Here is a 15,004-nt window from a genome sequence, read left to right on the forward strand (position 1 = left end):
GGATGGTAAAATCCCAGGTAGTTGTGAAAAGCTTTAAAAAGAATTTATCCAAAATGGAAAATAAGGATTAAAATACAAGTACATAAGATTCCATGTAAGCGAAATGTGATGCGTATGATTTGAAAAAACTCTAACCTTATATGCATACTAGTGGCACCCAATCTGGCTGCAACTAATCAGGAAATAGAGACAATCACTGGTTGAAATGACTTTATAAAAGGAGTAGACTAATTAATGGAGAACAAACTTATGAAAGTGTAGTATCTTGATAAGTAAACAGTATCCATGATACAGAGTCAGTCAGTCTCTCTCTCTCTTTCTCTCTCTCTCTCTTTGTATGAGATGCTGCCAGGCAGGGTGGGGAGGAAATACAAGGTGCCTCTCACCAGCATTGTCTGATCCACAGTGGATAAATAAGACTAGACTTATCTCTGTGAATTATGGTTTGCTCCAGCATGGCAACCCTTATGGTCTTAAAGCTTGATCCTAATATGGAGATGTAATTGTTTTACAGTATTGGAAATATGTAATGCAACTTCTTCCTGAACGCAAAGTCAACACAGAAGCACAAATAATTATACCATGTTATCGTTTGGTACCTTCAAGTAATGAAGATACCCAAAGAAAGCTTTGAATAGCAGTACCTTCTTTGAGACTTTCCACTCCACATACAGACATCCCCCAATACACACAGCATTTCCACAAGATGATTAAACTCCACATGACAGAATGCTAAACATTCTGAACTGGACGTCAAAACGGCCAGCCATTTGCTAGCAAAACATGTGCTCTACTACAAGGTCACCATTTACAGAACAGGGAGACAATGGATCCCACAGAGATCTTTATAGGGACTTGCAGTTCATTTCTGATTCATTACATTTATCTCCTCAACCTATGCTAAAGATGCAAGGAAGATTTATACACTTGCTATGAAATGTATTTTTAAAAAACTTCAATACTTTTTAAAGAAAAGCACATAAACCCCATGATTGTTGTCTTTAAGGCTTGTATCAGGGCCATGTAAACCACAACTGATCAGCAAAAGTTCTCATAAATCATTCCTGTGTTCTAAGCCTACTGCACCAGGGCCCTATTTTTTCCAATCAGTCCTTCCAGACAATCTGAAATAACAAAAGAATGAATACAACACATAATGACACCTCTGTGCACAGCATACCTTGGGCTCAACGGATGACAAAGGAAGGTCATCACCTTTGGGCTGTGGTAATTTGGGCTCAGAAAGCAAAGGGGGGTCAGAAAGCACATCAGAAATGGGTATTTCCCTTTCTTCTTGCCTCTGCTCAGGAGCATCATTTACCACTCCTAGGCCTGATGGCAGCTGCTGTCCCAGTGCATGTGCTTTTGCCTTTTGCTGCAGAGTAAGCAGATGCTGTTGATACCAAAATTGCTGCTGTTCCTATAACAAAAAAGATGAGAAGTACAGTAGTATCTAGGCTTAAGAGACAAGGTCATATCCTAGAAAGAAAGCTACATTAACCACTGAAAAATGGCAAATGTGCCTCATTTTCAAAGGACACTTGGACCTACTTTTGAAAAAACCAAGAGTAGCATCCAACACTGTAGTCTCATTTGTTCAGCAGACTTCTGAATGCATAACGTAAGTTATCCTCCTTCTTCTGCCACACCAGCAAGCCCCTGTGTGCCCTAAAGTCTGCTTGAGAGAATTGGAGAACCCTCTGAAACAAATTTTGGGGGTACACAGAAGGAAGGGGAGGTCCCATTCCACAAGAGGAAATTTTCTGGCACAGCACTGGATACGACCCCAGGTTGCTACAGCTATTCCTTTGGTGTAAGCATCAAAAGGCCCAGTGAAAATATAGGCCTTTAAATAGGATTTTAATTATGGAATGGTTTCGTAATTGGTGGCCTTTAATCTGTCAATAATCATAACATTTTTATCATTTTTGCTTAAACATCGAGTGTCCATGTTTCCTTTATTTTACTTCCTTTCATTATGACTGATTCTGTTTTTCAATCTGGTCTAGAATACAGTATTGTCAGAAGGGCAGGGCAAGAAAGTTTCAAATAAATTCATATATAAATAACAGAAAAATGGGGTTTATAGTTTTAAAATTACTTTAGCACTGTGATTTATACTGTTTTATGTACATTGTTTCAGAATAAATCTCAAAGTGGAACATCAGATAAAACAATTCAGAATAAAACAAATTCAAGATTTAAAGAAAACATTCCAGATCCTTCAAGGGACATTTTGATTTCCCCAGTCACCAATCTAGTATCTAGCAATCTCCATGTGGTTGCAAATGGACCTGTAACAGTCGCAAAATGACCTTTCCTAATTTCTAACATTCTCAGAAGCGGGCTGGTCTGGCCCATGGTGACCCTCCTAAGCACGTTTTGCACAAGTGGGGACATTAATACATACACCCCTGTTATCCCATACATGCAAGAAGCTCAGCAAGAACCCAACACCAAATTTGTAAGCATTACAATGACCTGTACAAACCGATATCAGACTTGTTACAATGTGCTTATATGCTTGGTTAAACAAGGAGCATGTTTTCCCCCAGATTCTACAGTAAAAAACACCATTGTGCAGGTTACACTTTTATTCTGCTTCAGATTAACCCTTTTGTCTGCCCTGGGTCTGTTGTAGCCCAATTTTTCTTCAGCATCTGTTGGTGCTAAAGGCACCAAACTGTATTTGTTTTCTTTCAAAATATGCATAAACACAGGGAGAATACCGGCATCTTAGAAGATGCTGGATGTCAAAATGCTGCTTAGATGTGTGCTAAAATATGGAGAAATGCATACAACCATGGTTGGCTTTGTCTTAATCTGTAGTTGCTTTGTAGCTTCACTCCAATTACTGTACTCTGTAGCTACAAAGACCCATCTCTACATACTTTGCTGCAATACTAATTTTTCACCATTTCCTGATTCTTTGCTTAAGGGAAGGTGATGTTTAAATAAATTCTACAAACAGAGGTCAATAAAACATTTCTCCCTTTCTTTGGAGCTATTCTCATTCTCTTGTGGGGAGGATTCAGGTCTAAATAAAAAGATTGTGTTACTTTTAAGCCTGCAGAAATTTTGCTTTTGTTAAGTTTTGAAAGCAAAATTATATAGAGAGAATCCTCTGCTGATACCTCTGAACTCATCAGTTATTATAGATTGGCCATTTCTGTTTTCTGGTTATTTTTTTAAAACTGTGATGATTGTGATGTGTGCACATGTCCACATGCAGTTATTTCTAATAACATTTATTTCTCTGTGAAACTGAATAACACGAAAAACCCCTCTTTATTCATTTTTCATAGTAGACTACAAAACACATAGAATATGATTGGGTCACATAGATATATGGTTTCCCTATCAGGATTACTTACACTGTATAAAGTTTACACTGTAAACATCTGAGCAACTACTGATTGCAGGGAAATTAAAGATGTGCCAGTACAGCCAATGCTGCATATATCTAATTTCCCTTTTCCTCAAAATTCCTGTTTTCTGCCTGAGCGACCAGAACAGCCCCAATCCCCTGTGTTTTTTATTGAGAAAGTCTCACTGAGATCAATGGGACATACAATGCAATCCTTACCCCCAGATACAGTAGTTAGGAAGTGATATATCTCCCCAAATTAAACCAATAGAAGCTATGTCAGTGTAAAAGACAAAAGAAGGGTTCTGTCAAGGGGGTGGTGAATGGGTATGTTGAAGGCATGGAGAGAGATAACATAATTGCACTGCATTCTAACACCGTCTAGCCATTGGTTCCACTCCCACCCACAGAACCTGACATAATTTACACCACCCAACATGCAGGTATAATAACTAAATTCACCCCAGGAGACAATGGAAGGGCAGAAAATGCAGGTTTAGACTGCTACCCCTCCTTCTACCAGAAGAAGTAAGAATACAGATGATCAGCTGACTAATTATTAGTAAGATTTGACCTCCTAATAGCATAAGAAATGATTTTATAAATATGATAAAATGATATGAGTGGCTGGGGAAACCCAGCCAGATGGGCGGGGTATAAATAATAAATAGTAATAAATTATTATGATGAGTCAACTAATAGGTCAGTAATCTACCCCTGTCACTTGGTATAGAAATATTACAATTAAAGATCTGAAAACTGGCTTGAGAACTGGCTCACAAAATTACTCTCAGCGATCAAAATCTTAAACAAATACAAATGAAAATGTACTGTACAATGTAACATAAAAGTTAGGACATATCCCCTTTTCTCCCTGCCTTACACATGACTGAGCTTAAACAAATTGCATAGAAGGAGAAAGAAGAATCTGAGCATGCACCATTCTGAATTCCTGCTCCAACCTCACAGGATACTAGCATCAATGAAGTATACATTTTTCATTCTTTCCATCTTAGAAATTTTCAACTGTTACATGAAGAAATTGCAGATCTGCTGTGCAAAACGCTTCAAAGAAAGGCACCCCTTTCTTTTCCACTTCTCATATACTCTCATGTATTTTTCACAGGAATTGTAAAATTAATGTTAGATCATCATGGGGTGGCAAGTCTGCCTGGTGTGCCTAAGTGCTAATTCCCTTTTGTACAGTTATAAACAAAGCACCACAATAATTATTAATAGTAGCTATATATGCATGGAACAAGAATACCACAGAGTTCAGAGAATAGCAGAAAACACACAGGCAAATAGCACATGTGTTATTTTCCCCTCCAGCATTCTCCCTTATAGTAAAGTATGGACTGCAATTGCATGGTATAACACTGACAGCAATCCTATGACTATTTATCAGGTTGAGTTACCTTTTCTGAAGGTTACTAAAAAGGAAAATAAAATCACTGCTGTTATTCCCTCATCAATTGTGAGCGACTGAAATGGACATGGGGCCCCAGGGAGTGAAATGCTTACATCACAATCCAAGGTAATTCCATACCACCTCCTTTCAAATGCCACGAAAATCATAGTTAGAAACAAATTATGGCTTGCTGTGAATGAGCAACATGTTTAAATCATACCTGCTCTGCTCCTAAAGGAGGAAATGAATCTTATTTCAAATCAAATCAAAAAGGAAAGGAACAACAGCACAAGCCTTCTCAGAAGTGCTCTCGTAGTCCCCAACACGTGGGACTGCTTGTGATTTTCAGAGTTGAAAAGCATTCTACTTAACTCTGAGGCACTCAGTTTCTTACAAATAAAAACAAAAAGCCAATGTTCTAGGCCTGATACTTCTTAGATTCTATTAACCCCCCCTCAATCCACTCCTGTTTTGAAACAAAAAAATAAAGGTGTGTTAAAGCCAATTTATTTGTTACTGTTTTCTAAAATGAAAGCACTTACTTCAAAGAAAAGATATGAACTTATGCATGCTTGTCCAGGCAGACTTAGCGCCCACATGGCGCTAACCTGTGAGTTTTCACATTCCCTACACAAAGAAGTCCTTTTTTTGTTTGGGAAAAGCATAATTTATCAAGCAGCCCCAATATGACAGTAGAAAAGAAATAACTGAGCAAATAAATGAAAGTAGGAATGCCAGCAGCTCCTCCCCACTCATCAGAAGGCCATTCTGATAACTAGGGAAGAGAAAATTTGCATCATCGGGGCATTGGATTGGGCAGTTTTAAATCCCTCCTCTTTTCATCCAGGATTGTGTGCACTTTTTACCACCATCAAAACTGATGAGGTCTCTCTCATGGGTCTAGTCAAGACTAGGCTCTGGGGTGGGAGGTCAGTTATCTTTGCTTTAGACCCTATGGCCTAGTTTTAACCAAGATGCCTCCCATCTTGTCAATTTTATCTTACTCCAACTCCCACCTATGCACATCTCACCCCTGGGTCGTATCAAGCTATTCAAACCATGACGGACACATCATTCTTACCTGGGCGGTCATTGTGGAGGGGTCTGCGTGCAGGGTGGCTTGCTGTCGCTCACACCTAATATCTATGTCTGGACCACTGCCCTGTCTTAACTCCTGAGGTTCAAGAGCAGGCTGAGGAATCTGGGGTGGGGCGAAGCGTGAGTCGGATGGAGTAACGGGCTGGCCTGGTTGGCAAGCTGAGGTCTGGGGTGTGGGTTGGTAAGCCTGGGACTGGTAAGGCTGAGAAACGGCTGGAGGAGGGTGTTCCGAAAAGGTGCGTGGAGCTGCCTTCGGCAACTTCGAATGGGGCTGGTAGGGTTGCGACGAGGAGTTCTGTGGCGGCAGAGACTGAGACATGTAAGGGTCCGTCTCAAGGGAGGGTCCTGGGGGCATGTACGGCTGGGCAGGTGACTGTGGCGGAGAGGACAGGTCCATGTCCATATCCATGCGAGGGGTGGCTGCGGGGCCATGGGGCTTCCACTCATCCCGAGGCGGCTCCTTGACATCCTCTCCGAGAGGCAGAGGAGGCCTCTGGGCATTGTGGAGCAGCGCTTCCCGCGGGAGAGGCGGCGGCGAGGGCTCGCGGTGCTTGAACGGCTTCGGATAGCTGCGCGCCGAGGGCGGCCCTTGGGGCAGGGGCGGCTGCCAGGAAGCGGCGGGGGGAGCAGGAGCGGCGCTGGGCAGCGGCGGCGGCGGCAGGCTCGGGGGAGGCCCGCCGGGTGGCGGGGGAGGCCCGCCTAACAACACCGACTGCAGCTGCTTCTGGTGCATTTGCTGGAGCTGCTGCAGCTGGACCAGGTGCTGCTCCTGCAGGCTCAGGAAGCCGGACGGGCCGGCGGTGGCCGTCGCGGCGCCAGGAGCCGCCGACGAAGCCGCGTAGCTGCCCAGAGCCGGCGGCGGCATGGCGTTAGGCAGCACCGCCGGAGGAGGCCCGGCCATTGGCGGCGGAGGCATCATGGTGGGCGGGGGAGGGTAAGCCCCAGGGGCCGCCCCGTACAAACCCCACGCCGGGAACATGGAGCCGGGAAGCGGTTCTCAGCAGGCGGCAGCGGCGGCGACGGCGCCTAAACACAGGCCGCGAAAGCGGCGGGTGGCGACGGGGGCGCGTGCGGTACACTGCGCCTGCGTGGATAGCCGGAGTCATAGAGAGCGACTTCCTCAAGCTAGAGTGTTTCCGGTCCGGCCCCAGGCAACTGACTCCACGGAGCAACAAACTGGGCGCTCCCCGCGAGAACGCCTTGTATGTAGCCTGTAGCCTTGTCGCAGAACTTCAGCTTTTATGCTAACGTCCATCAAATATGCCCCTCCCCTTCCATACCGGTTTTTTGTTGGTATGATTTTATTATTTGGAAGTGATGCCAACCTTTTGGAACTTGTTCAGCATTTTGTTCTGGAAGTGGGCAACTACAGTGGTACCTCGGGTTACATACGCTTCAGGCTGCATACGCTTCAGGTTACAGACTCCGCTAACCCAGAAGTATTACCTCAGGTAAAGAACTTTGCTTCAGGATGAGAACAGAAATTGTGCTCCGGCGGCACAGCGGCAGCAGGAGGCCCCATTAGCTTCAGGTTGAGAACAGTTTCAGGTTAAGTACAGACCTCCGGAACGAATTAAGTACTTAACCCGAGGTACCACTGTAGATGCTTCTGAGAAGCCCACAAGTAGGACCAGAGCAAGATGAATACTGCATTAGTTTGGCAACCGAAAAAAACAAAAACATTGCCATCCTTCCAAATCACTACATCGGGCCACCAACCTTTTGGGATTAGTGGGCACGTTTCAGATGCTGAGGGAGTGTTGAGGTTGGCATTTCCCTAGAATCATAGAATTGTAGAGTTGGAAGGGACCCCCAAGGGTTTTCCTGTTGAACCCCCTGCAGTGCAGGAATCGCAGCTAAAGCATCCATGGCAGATGGCCATCCTACCTCTGCTTAAAAACCCCCAGGGAAGGAGAGCCCACAACCTCATGAGGGAGACCGTTCCACTGTCAAACAGCTCTCACTGTCAGAAAGTTCTTCCTGATGTTTAGTTGGAATTTCCTTTCTTGTAACTTGAAGCCATTGGTTCGAGTCCTACCCTCCAGACCAGGAGAAAACAAGCTTGTTCACTCTTCCATGTGACAACCCTTTAGATATTTGAAGATGGCTATCATAGCTCCCTCTCAGTCTCTTCTTTTCAGGGCTAAACATACCCATCTCCTTTCAACTGATCCTCATAAGGCTTGGTTTCCAGACCCTTGATCGTCTTGGTTGCCCTTTTTTCAACTACAATATCCTTTTTGAGGCGAGGTGACCAGACCTTTACACAATATTCCAAATGTGGTTACGCCAAAGATTTGTATAATGACAGTTTTATCTTCAATTCCTTTCCTAATGATCCCTAGAATGGAATTTACCTTTTTCACAGCCGCCACACACTAGGTCAACAACTTGATCAAGCTATCTGGTCTGTCACCTCCAGTTCAGACACCATGAGTGTATATGTGAAGTTAATACCCCCCCCATATGCATCACTTTACCCTTATTTACATTGAAAGGTGCTTGCCCTTTTAACGCCCATCGCTCAGTTTGGAGAGGTCATTTTGGAGCTCTTTTCAATCTCTTGTTTTAATGACCTTGAACAATCATCAGCAAATTTGGCCACCTCACTGTTCAGTTCTAAACGAACAAGTTAAAAACACTGGTCCCAATACCAATCTCAGGGGAAATCCACTTTCTACCTCTCTCCATTCAGAGAACTGTCCATTTATTCTGACTTTTTGCTTCCTGTGACTCTTATGACTGACTGCTAAACTTACTCAGGAGTGTTTGGCAAATTACCATATTTCTGCATAACCCCACCAAAAGTAACCTTCCCAACTTTTTGCCATGAGAAACCCCAACTGTAACATTTGCAACTTGAGAAAGGACTCAGATAAAAAAAAAAGAAATTCTCAAAAGCCAATTTCTAAACAATAATGAATATTTATTCTGGAACACAGAGCAGGGGTACAGTTCACATGATTTTTCTTGAAGAGACAAGTTTGAAGAAATCAGTTCAGCTTCAAACACTGCAGGAAATAAATTAGAAACAGGAACCTTGTAACAGGCCCAGTGTTGTAAAAATTGGCAGTTGGACCCAGCAGACATATCTTGGATGCTTTTCAACAGGTGGTTAAAATCGGGGGGCTCCATAGTCATCAGGCATCCGCTCAATGTTATATCTAGAATGAATGAAGCATTTTGGTAAGTAGTCTATCATAAACCCACCATGGAATGCAGTGAAAACACAATAAGGGTGCCACTGTATTTGCTGGCATTATTTGCTGGCATTATTTGATTATTATTTGATTAAGTGAGCTCGAATCCATAAAACCCTTTGCTATAGTGATCTGAAGGCCCACAAGGCAACCACCTTTCTGAAGCCAAGCAGGCATGGGTCTGGTCACCACCTGGAAATCTCTTGTATGCCACCTTCTACTTTGATGGGAAGAGAGCAAACAAACAAGGACATGAGAACTGCTAGCTTTTGGAGCCAGGGACCAGTCTTCTTGTTTTTTATTAGTCTATAATGAACTAGATAAATAACGATGTATTAACTTTTACTTGACAGTCCTTGTTATTACTTATATAGCATCACCAATGAGTAGTTCTTTAAAGACTAATAAAAAGCAAGAAGACAGGCTTTGTTTCAAGGAGCTTGCAAATCTTGATTTAACAGGAACATAGGAAGCTGTCTCAAACTAAATTAGACCATTGGGTCCATTTAGCTCGTTATCATCAATGATGACTGGCAGCAGCTCTCCAGAGTTTTGGACAAGAATTTTTCCTAGCCCTACATTATGACACCAGGAATTAAACACGGGACCCTTTGCATACAAAGTATGTGCTCTACCAATGAACTACAGTGGATAACAGTATTAGGGGCAGAAAGGAGAGGTAACATCAAACATTTATGGGTATAAATAAATGCAGTTACATATACAGGCGACTCCCCACTTACACAGAGGTTACGTTCCAGCCCCATCGCACATAAGTGAAATGCACGCAAGTGGGGAGCACCCTGAAGTGTCCTTGTGGCTAGTGAGGAGACTCCAGAGCTTGAAGAGAACGTCCTGTTTGGGCTCTGGTAAGAGACTCCTTGTTGAGGCTGCTCAGCCTCCACGCAGAACAGCTGATGTACAGGGTAGTGCAGCAGCAGCAGCAACTTTCCCGCAGGTCGGCTGTTAAGCGGGGGAGCCGAGCAGCCTCGACAAAGCCCCACTGCGCCTCTGGCTCATGAGAAGACCCTCCATGGACATCCTACTCAGGTTCTGGGAAGGGTCTTCTCAGGAGCCACGTACTTCCAGCCACTTCCGGGTTCCTGGCGCTGTGTCTGTGTGCAGTAGCATACGAAAGAGGAACTGCCTGTACTTAGGCTTTCTTTTAGTTTGAGCAGCAGGATATGAACACATTAGCATTCTCCCACTTGTGTTGTGGTTTTCTTATTACTATTAAGCCCTTCCTTTATATAGGTAGACTATCTCTAAAACGACAGGCAACATTTCAAAATACACTATAACAAAGTAAACTGCAGAAACGTCAGAATATTACTCTCAAGTGGGAGCTCACCTACCTGTGGTTTGATATATACATTATTGGGACTCCTGGGATCTTCCGTATTCTCCGCTTGAGGTCTCTGTCTACAGTAGCCACTATGTAACACTTGTGCTGCAAGAAAAGAGCATAATCTCATAAATGAGAAATGAATCAAATGTTGTTTTCCTTTGGCCACGGAGTGCCAGAGGATACAAATTTCCAGAGGTAACAAGTTTTTAGACAACATCAGATCTCCCTCCCATAAAATACAGTATCTCCAAGGACATGTCCTGAAGAGCTGAGGAGACAGGATCTCCTCTGTTACTACCAATTGTTTGTAGCAGTGGCATCTCCTTCCAAAACAGGCAATATCAGCTACAAGACAGCTTCAGTTGAATGTCAGCTTCATTCAGGTCATTCATTTCAGCAAATTAAGCAGTGCTACATACATCTGCATGCCTACAGAACAGACATTTCTAGAGGTAGAGGTACCTGAGTGACCCTCTGCACCAAACAGTCATCAGCATAGGTCCCTTTGTGAGTGCAGGGCAAGCGTTCAAATCGTGGGTCTTTTGCTATCCTGTAATATAATCAAGCAGAGAATTAAGATAGCATTTGGCCCACTGACATAATTAGAAGAATTAAAAGATTCCTAGAAGAAAAACAATTTCTGTCTTTTCCTCACTAGGTATACCCCAAATCTGCAGGTTGCTATTCTCAGCTTAACGTTTATTTCTGCCTGTCATCCTGCCTGTCAGATGTATTGCCTGGGTATGCTAACTGCCTGGCCTCTAGCAAACTAAATAATAGGAAGCTTTAAACCCTTCTCCCAGGCATACACTTGGGGTTATATCCAGTGCTCATGCAACAAATTTCGTGCACACGACTGAACCTCCTCTTCCCCTTCCCCCACTCACACCCTTAATATCAGAGTTTGGAGGATTGTAAGACCCCCTGAAGCAGATTTGGGGGCATGTGAGAGGCGGAGAGTAAACTGAAGTACAAGTCAAACTCCATTCAGTTCTCTGCCTGCTGATGGAACACAAAAACCTTCTTGAATTCTTTCTCAGTGTTCTTTGTGTAGCACAATAAACTGCTTTCTTGAAACCTTGATCTAACTGGTGAATCTACAAGCCAATAAGTTATTCTATGAACTTGATAATCTACTCAAGCTACAAACTTAGGAGGAGGGCAGAATTGAATTCTGCCCAGAAGAGACTGGGAAGATCAACTGCCTTGCTTTCTTCAAAAGGTACATTCAGCCTGGTGAACAAAAGAAGTAATGCAGTGACAAGCTGTCCAAGTTTAATGATTTGGGATCTAGCTCTTGTACCCCAAGGAAGAGTCCCTGTTCTCCATATTCATAAGTTAAACTAGATAAACTCAATAACAGAGTCCAGTTATAGGTCCCTACCTTAGGGCAACACGATACTTTTGCCCCAGTTTCTCAATTTCAGCCATGACACAATCTGTGATACATGGAATACCTACAGGAATACAGAAAATATTTAATATCACCAAACTGAATTGCAACAAACTCCTGCAGGTGCCTAAATCAGAAAATATCAGATTTCAAAACTATGAATATTCATGTAGCCCTCTGAAAGTCAGTCACATCACTGACAATTATCAGAATAGAAAGCACACTCTTAATTGATCTGCTTTTCATTTCTATTTATATTATTTTGTGCATCTAACTGATATTTTGAGTAAAACATTAATAAAGACCTCTTTGACAGTTATGGTAAAATCTGATAATCGGCGAACTTTTTTTATTTCATTAATGCAACAATAAAGTAGTGATTATTTAAACAGCTGGTAGTCATGATGGATACACTTGTTAAGTCTAACTGGAAAGCATTTAGTGGCAAGCACTAAATGATGATGATGATGGCAACAACAACAACAATAAGAATAATGAAAGCCAGAACCTCATACATTACTGCTACTTTAGTCTTAACAATGTGCCACCATTGATGGAGCTTTTTATAGTCTCAACTTATCACCATAATGTTACCCTGGAACAAGATGTAATAGATCTATATACTTACACTTAGCATAGAGGCAATCCATCATTGACTGCACCAGATCCAGTTTGGCTTTAATGGAAAAATTAATGAAGTTGGTATCAACCAGGATGTAGTAGGGAGGCCCCAGTTGTGTATTATATTGGAAGAACAAACAGGAAGGATATTTAGGGCTGAAATGACAAACATGGGACAAATCAAGTTACAAAGGGGAAAACAAAACATACTGTCCACAAATGGCGCATAACTTCAGAAGTGCTTTTTCTCAGCTTACAAACTCTTGAAATGTATTGAAAAATGTGTCAAAAAGCTCAGAGGACAAAACACTCAATAAGTCACATTTACTGCTGAAAGTGTGCTCAAGCATTCTAGTGTGTGTGTGAGTGGGGGGTGCTTTTACATTTCAACCCCCATCTCTTGAGGTCCAACCACATGGTGTTATTCTCAGTACCATCTTTACAGCAGGGACAAACATTTTACAGCAAGAAAAGGGCTTTCAAAAAGTGTTTCCTCAAGCTGTGGAACCTTCTCCCAGTACATGTCTTTTCTTTTCAAGACAGCTAAGCCCTTCTGCTCAAAATATTTTGACAGAGCACCAAAAATCATTCATTCCAATTATTTCTATATGTGATACGTGTAAGAAGCAAAACACTTAAAATAAAGAAAGTTTGGCCACTTTATCACTGACTTGTAATGTGCCTCCCACTACCTGCTTGATCAGCTCTAGTTTGCTAATGACCCAGGTAATATGTGTTTGCCAAGCCAAATTAAAAGCACCCACATAACAGTCTTCAAGTTAAGACACAATCCTGAGCATGCTCATCTGAAAGTTAACATCTACCACCGGCATAGGCAAACTTGGCCCTCCAGATGTTTGGAGACTACAATTCCCATTATCCCTGACCACTGGTCCTGTTAGGGATGATGGGAGTTGTAGTCCCAAAAATGGGATTTCTTTCTAATTTTGTATTAAGGTAGCGAACAGAATTGATGGGAAATCATTAGATACTTACACCTCTCTCTCTTTTATTGCACTGGAATCATCCTTCTTTTTCTCTTTAGGTTTTGCTCGGTCTGCCTCTTTGCTAGGGGTGGCAAAAATTTTTTTAAAATCATTTGTACACACCATCTACTCAGTAAACCACTGTAGATAACCAAGGGACATTATTGTTGGAAAGAATTGTATCAATATAGGATCACAAGATAAAAAAAAGTTTGGAGATCATTTTGGAGCACCACACAATCCTACCATTATGAATTTGACTCAATGGGACTTACTTAAGTATAGGATCACTTCTTTGTTAAGTGTTTCAGTCTTGTTAAATATGCAAAACTCTTAGAATTTACACTTCAGTAGTTGCCACTAATAAATATTATCAAAAGACTTACATGCGCTGGTCACGGAGGCTGATCATGCGTTTCATGGCAGCATATTTCTTTGCTTTCTTTTGTTTCCCCTTAAAAGGGAAAAATTAATAACAGACCATTATTTTTTAAAAATACTATAAAACCTGTCATCCTCTTCCACACACACTACAGTCACAGCCAGTGTTTCATATCTAAGAAAGGAGATGCCAAGACTCAAATCTTTTACCAACAAGACCTAGTTCCTGATCTATGTGGGTGGTAGCTATGGTAACTTATTGGTAACGGAAAGGCACTCCATACATCCTGTTCCTTATTATCTAGCATGCATAATAAGAACATCTTTACTCAAATTAGGTTCTCATCAAAACACTCCAAAATTGGCTTCCCTAGGTTTTAGAGATACAATTGCAGGATCCAGCCAATCATAACCATTGGATGGACATAATTCACATACATATTGTTTACTGCCTGCAAACCTATCCTCGCCAACAGTGTTCCATATTACTCTAGGATTCACATACCCCAACAGCTGAACTACCCAGAAATGTGAATATCTATAAAGAACATCAAGGGGCAGCAAAGGAAATATTTGGTTTATTGACTAGAATGAGGCAAAGACAGGAGCACATTAAAAAAATAAATGAATGTAAGGGGCAGACAGGAGCGTAGGGTTTGTTTGGTTTTTTTTAAAAAAATGTAAGTGTGAAACTATTTCTGGATAGCAGACTCGCCATTATTTCCCACCCACCCTCCCCCACAACCTCCAGCACCAGTCCCTCCCTCCAACACTTTCTACTCCCTCACAGCACCGGTCCTGAGAAGCACCTCTCCAACGATAAAGCTAGTCATTTCATACGCTCGTAAGCGGGAGCGAATTTAAAAGCACGCCTGGTGGGATTTTAAAACACTTTCTCAGTTCCCCCCTTGCCCCCGCCTCTGTCCAGCATCTAGCATGGTGAGCCGCTCTAGCGAACTCGAGGCGTTTGAGTTATGCCCAACGAAGCTTTTGCTCAGCTGTCGACAATGGAGAATTAAAAAAGGACTGTGAGAGGACCGCGGGTGGAGAGCAGCCAGTTCCCCGCCATGCCACGCCACAACCCCGCACCCGAGCCCAGCGCTCACCATTTTGGTAGTCCCAGCCACAGCGTTCTTCTCGCCCACTTCCGGCGCGCGCCATGTTCGTTCGCCCAACGCTTTGAGCGTCACTTCCGGCCA

General features: G+C 42.6%; 2 protein-coding genes across 8 annotated transcripts in view; both read right to left on the reverse strand.

Annotated features, from left to right (window-relative positions):
* Positions 1-6,977, reverse strand: part of YLPM1 (YLP motif containing 1) — a 49,608-nt gene extending 42,631 nt beyond the window's left edge. For 2 of the 7 annotated variants that reach the window (XR_014526750.1, XM_083505328.1), the window contains exons 1-2: positions 5,860-6,975; positions 1,181-1,420 (exon numbers count right to left, since the gene is read on the reverse strand). Coding sequence is in view for 4 of the 7 variants with exons in the window: in XM_083505328.1 (XP_083361454.1) it covers positions 1,181-1,420; positions 5,860-6,855 (1,236 nt within the window). In the remaining 3 variants the exon portion in view is untranslated. Of the gene's footprint in view, positions 1-1,180; positions 1,421-5,859 lie in introns of all 7 variants that reach the window. The other 5 variants (XR_014526751.1, XM_083505329.1, XR_014526749.1 and 2 more) reach the window with 3 other exon arrangements.
* A 1,804-nt stretch (positions 6,978-8,781) lies between these two features.
* Positions 8,782-14,979, reverse strand: FCF1 (FCF1 rRNA-processing protein). The gene is made up of 8 exons (XM_083510465.1): positions 14,912-14,979; positions 13,811-13,878; positions 13,435-13,506; positions 12,446-12,594; positions 11,809-11,881; positions 10,887-10,974; positions 10,432-10,526; positions 8,782-9,040 (listed from the first exon to the last, which is right to left on the reverse strand). The coding sequence occupies exons 1-8, from the start codon at positions 14,912-14,914 to the stop codon at positions 8,992-8,994; spliced, it is 597 nt and encodes a 198-aa protein (XP_083366591.1). The 5' UTR covers positions 14,915-14,979; the 3' UTR covers positions 8,782-8,991.
* Between the last annotated feature and the right edge of the window lie 25 nt (positions 14,980-15,004).

Source organism: Podarcis liolepis (assembly GCF_965112155.1).
Source record: "Podarcis liolepis genome assembly, chromosome: 1".
NCBI classification, from domain to species: Eukaryota; Metazoa; Chordata; class Lepidosauria; order Squamata; family Lacertidae; genus Podarcis; species Podarcis liolepis.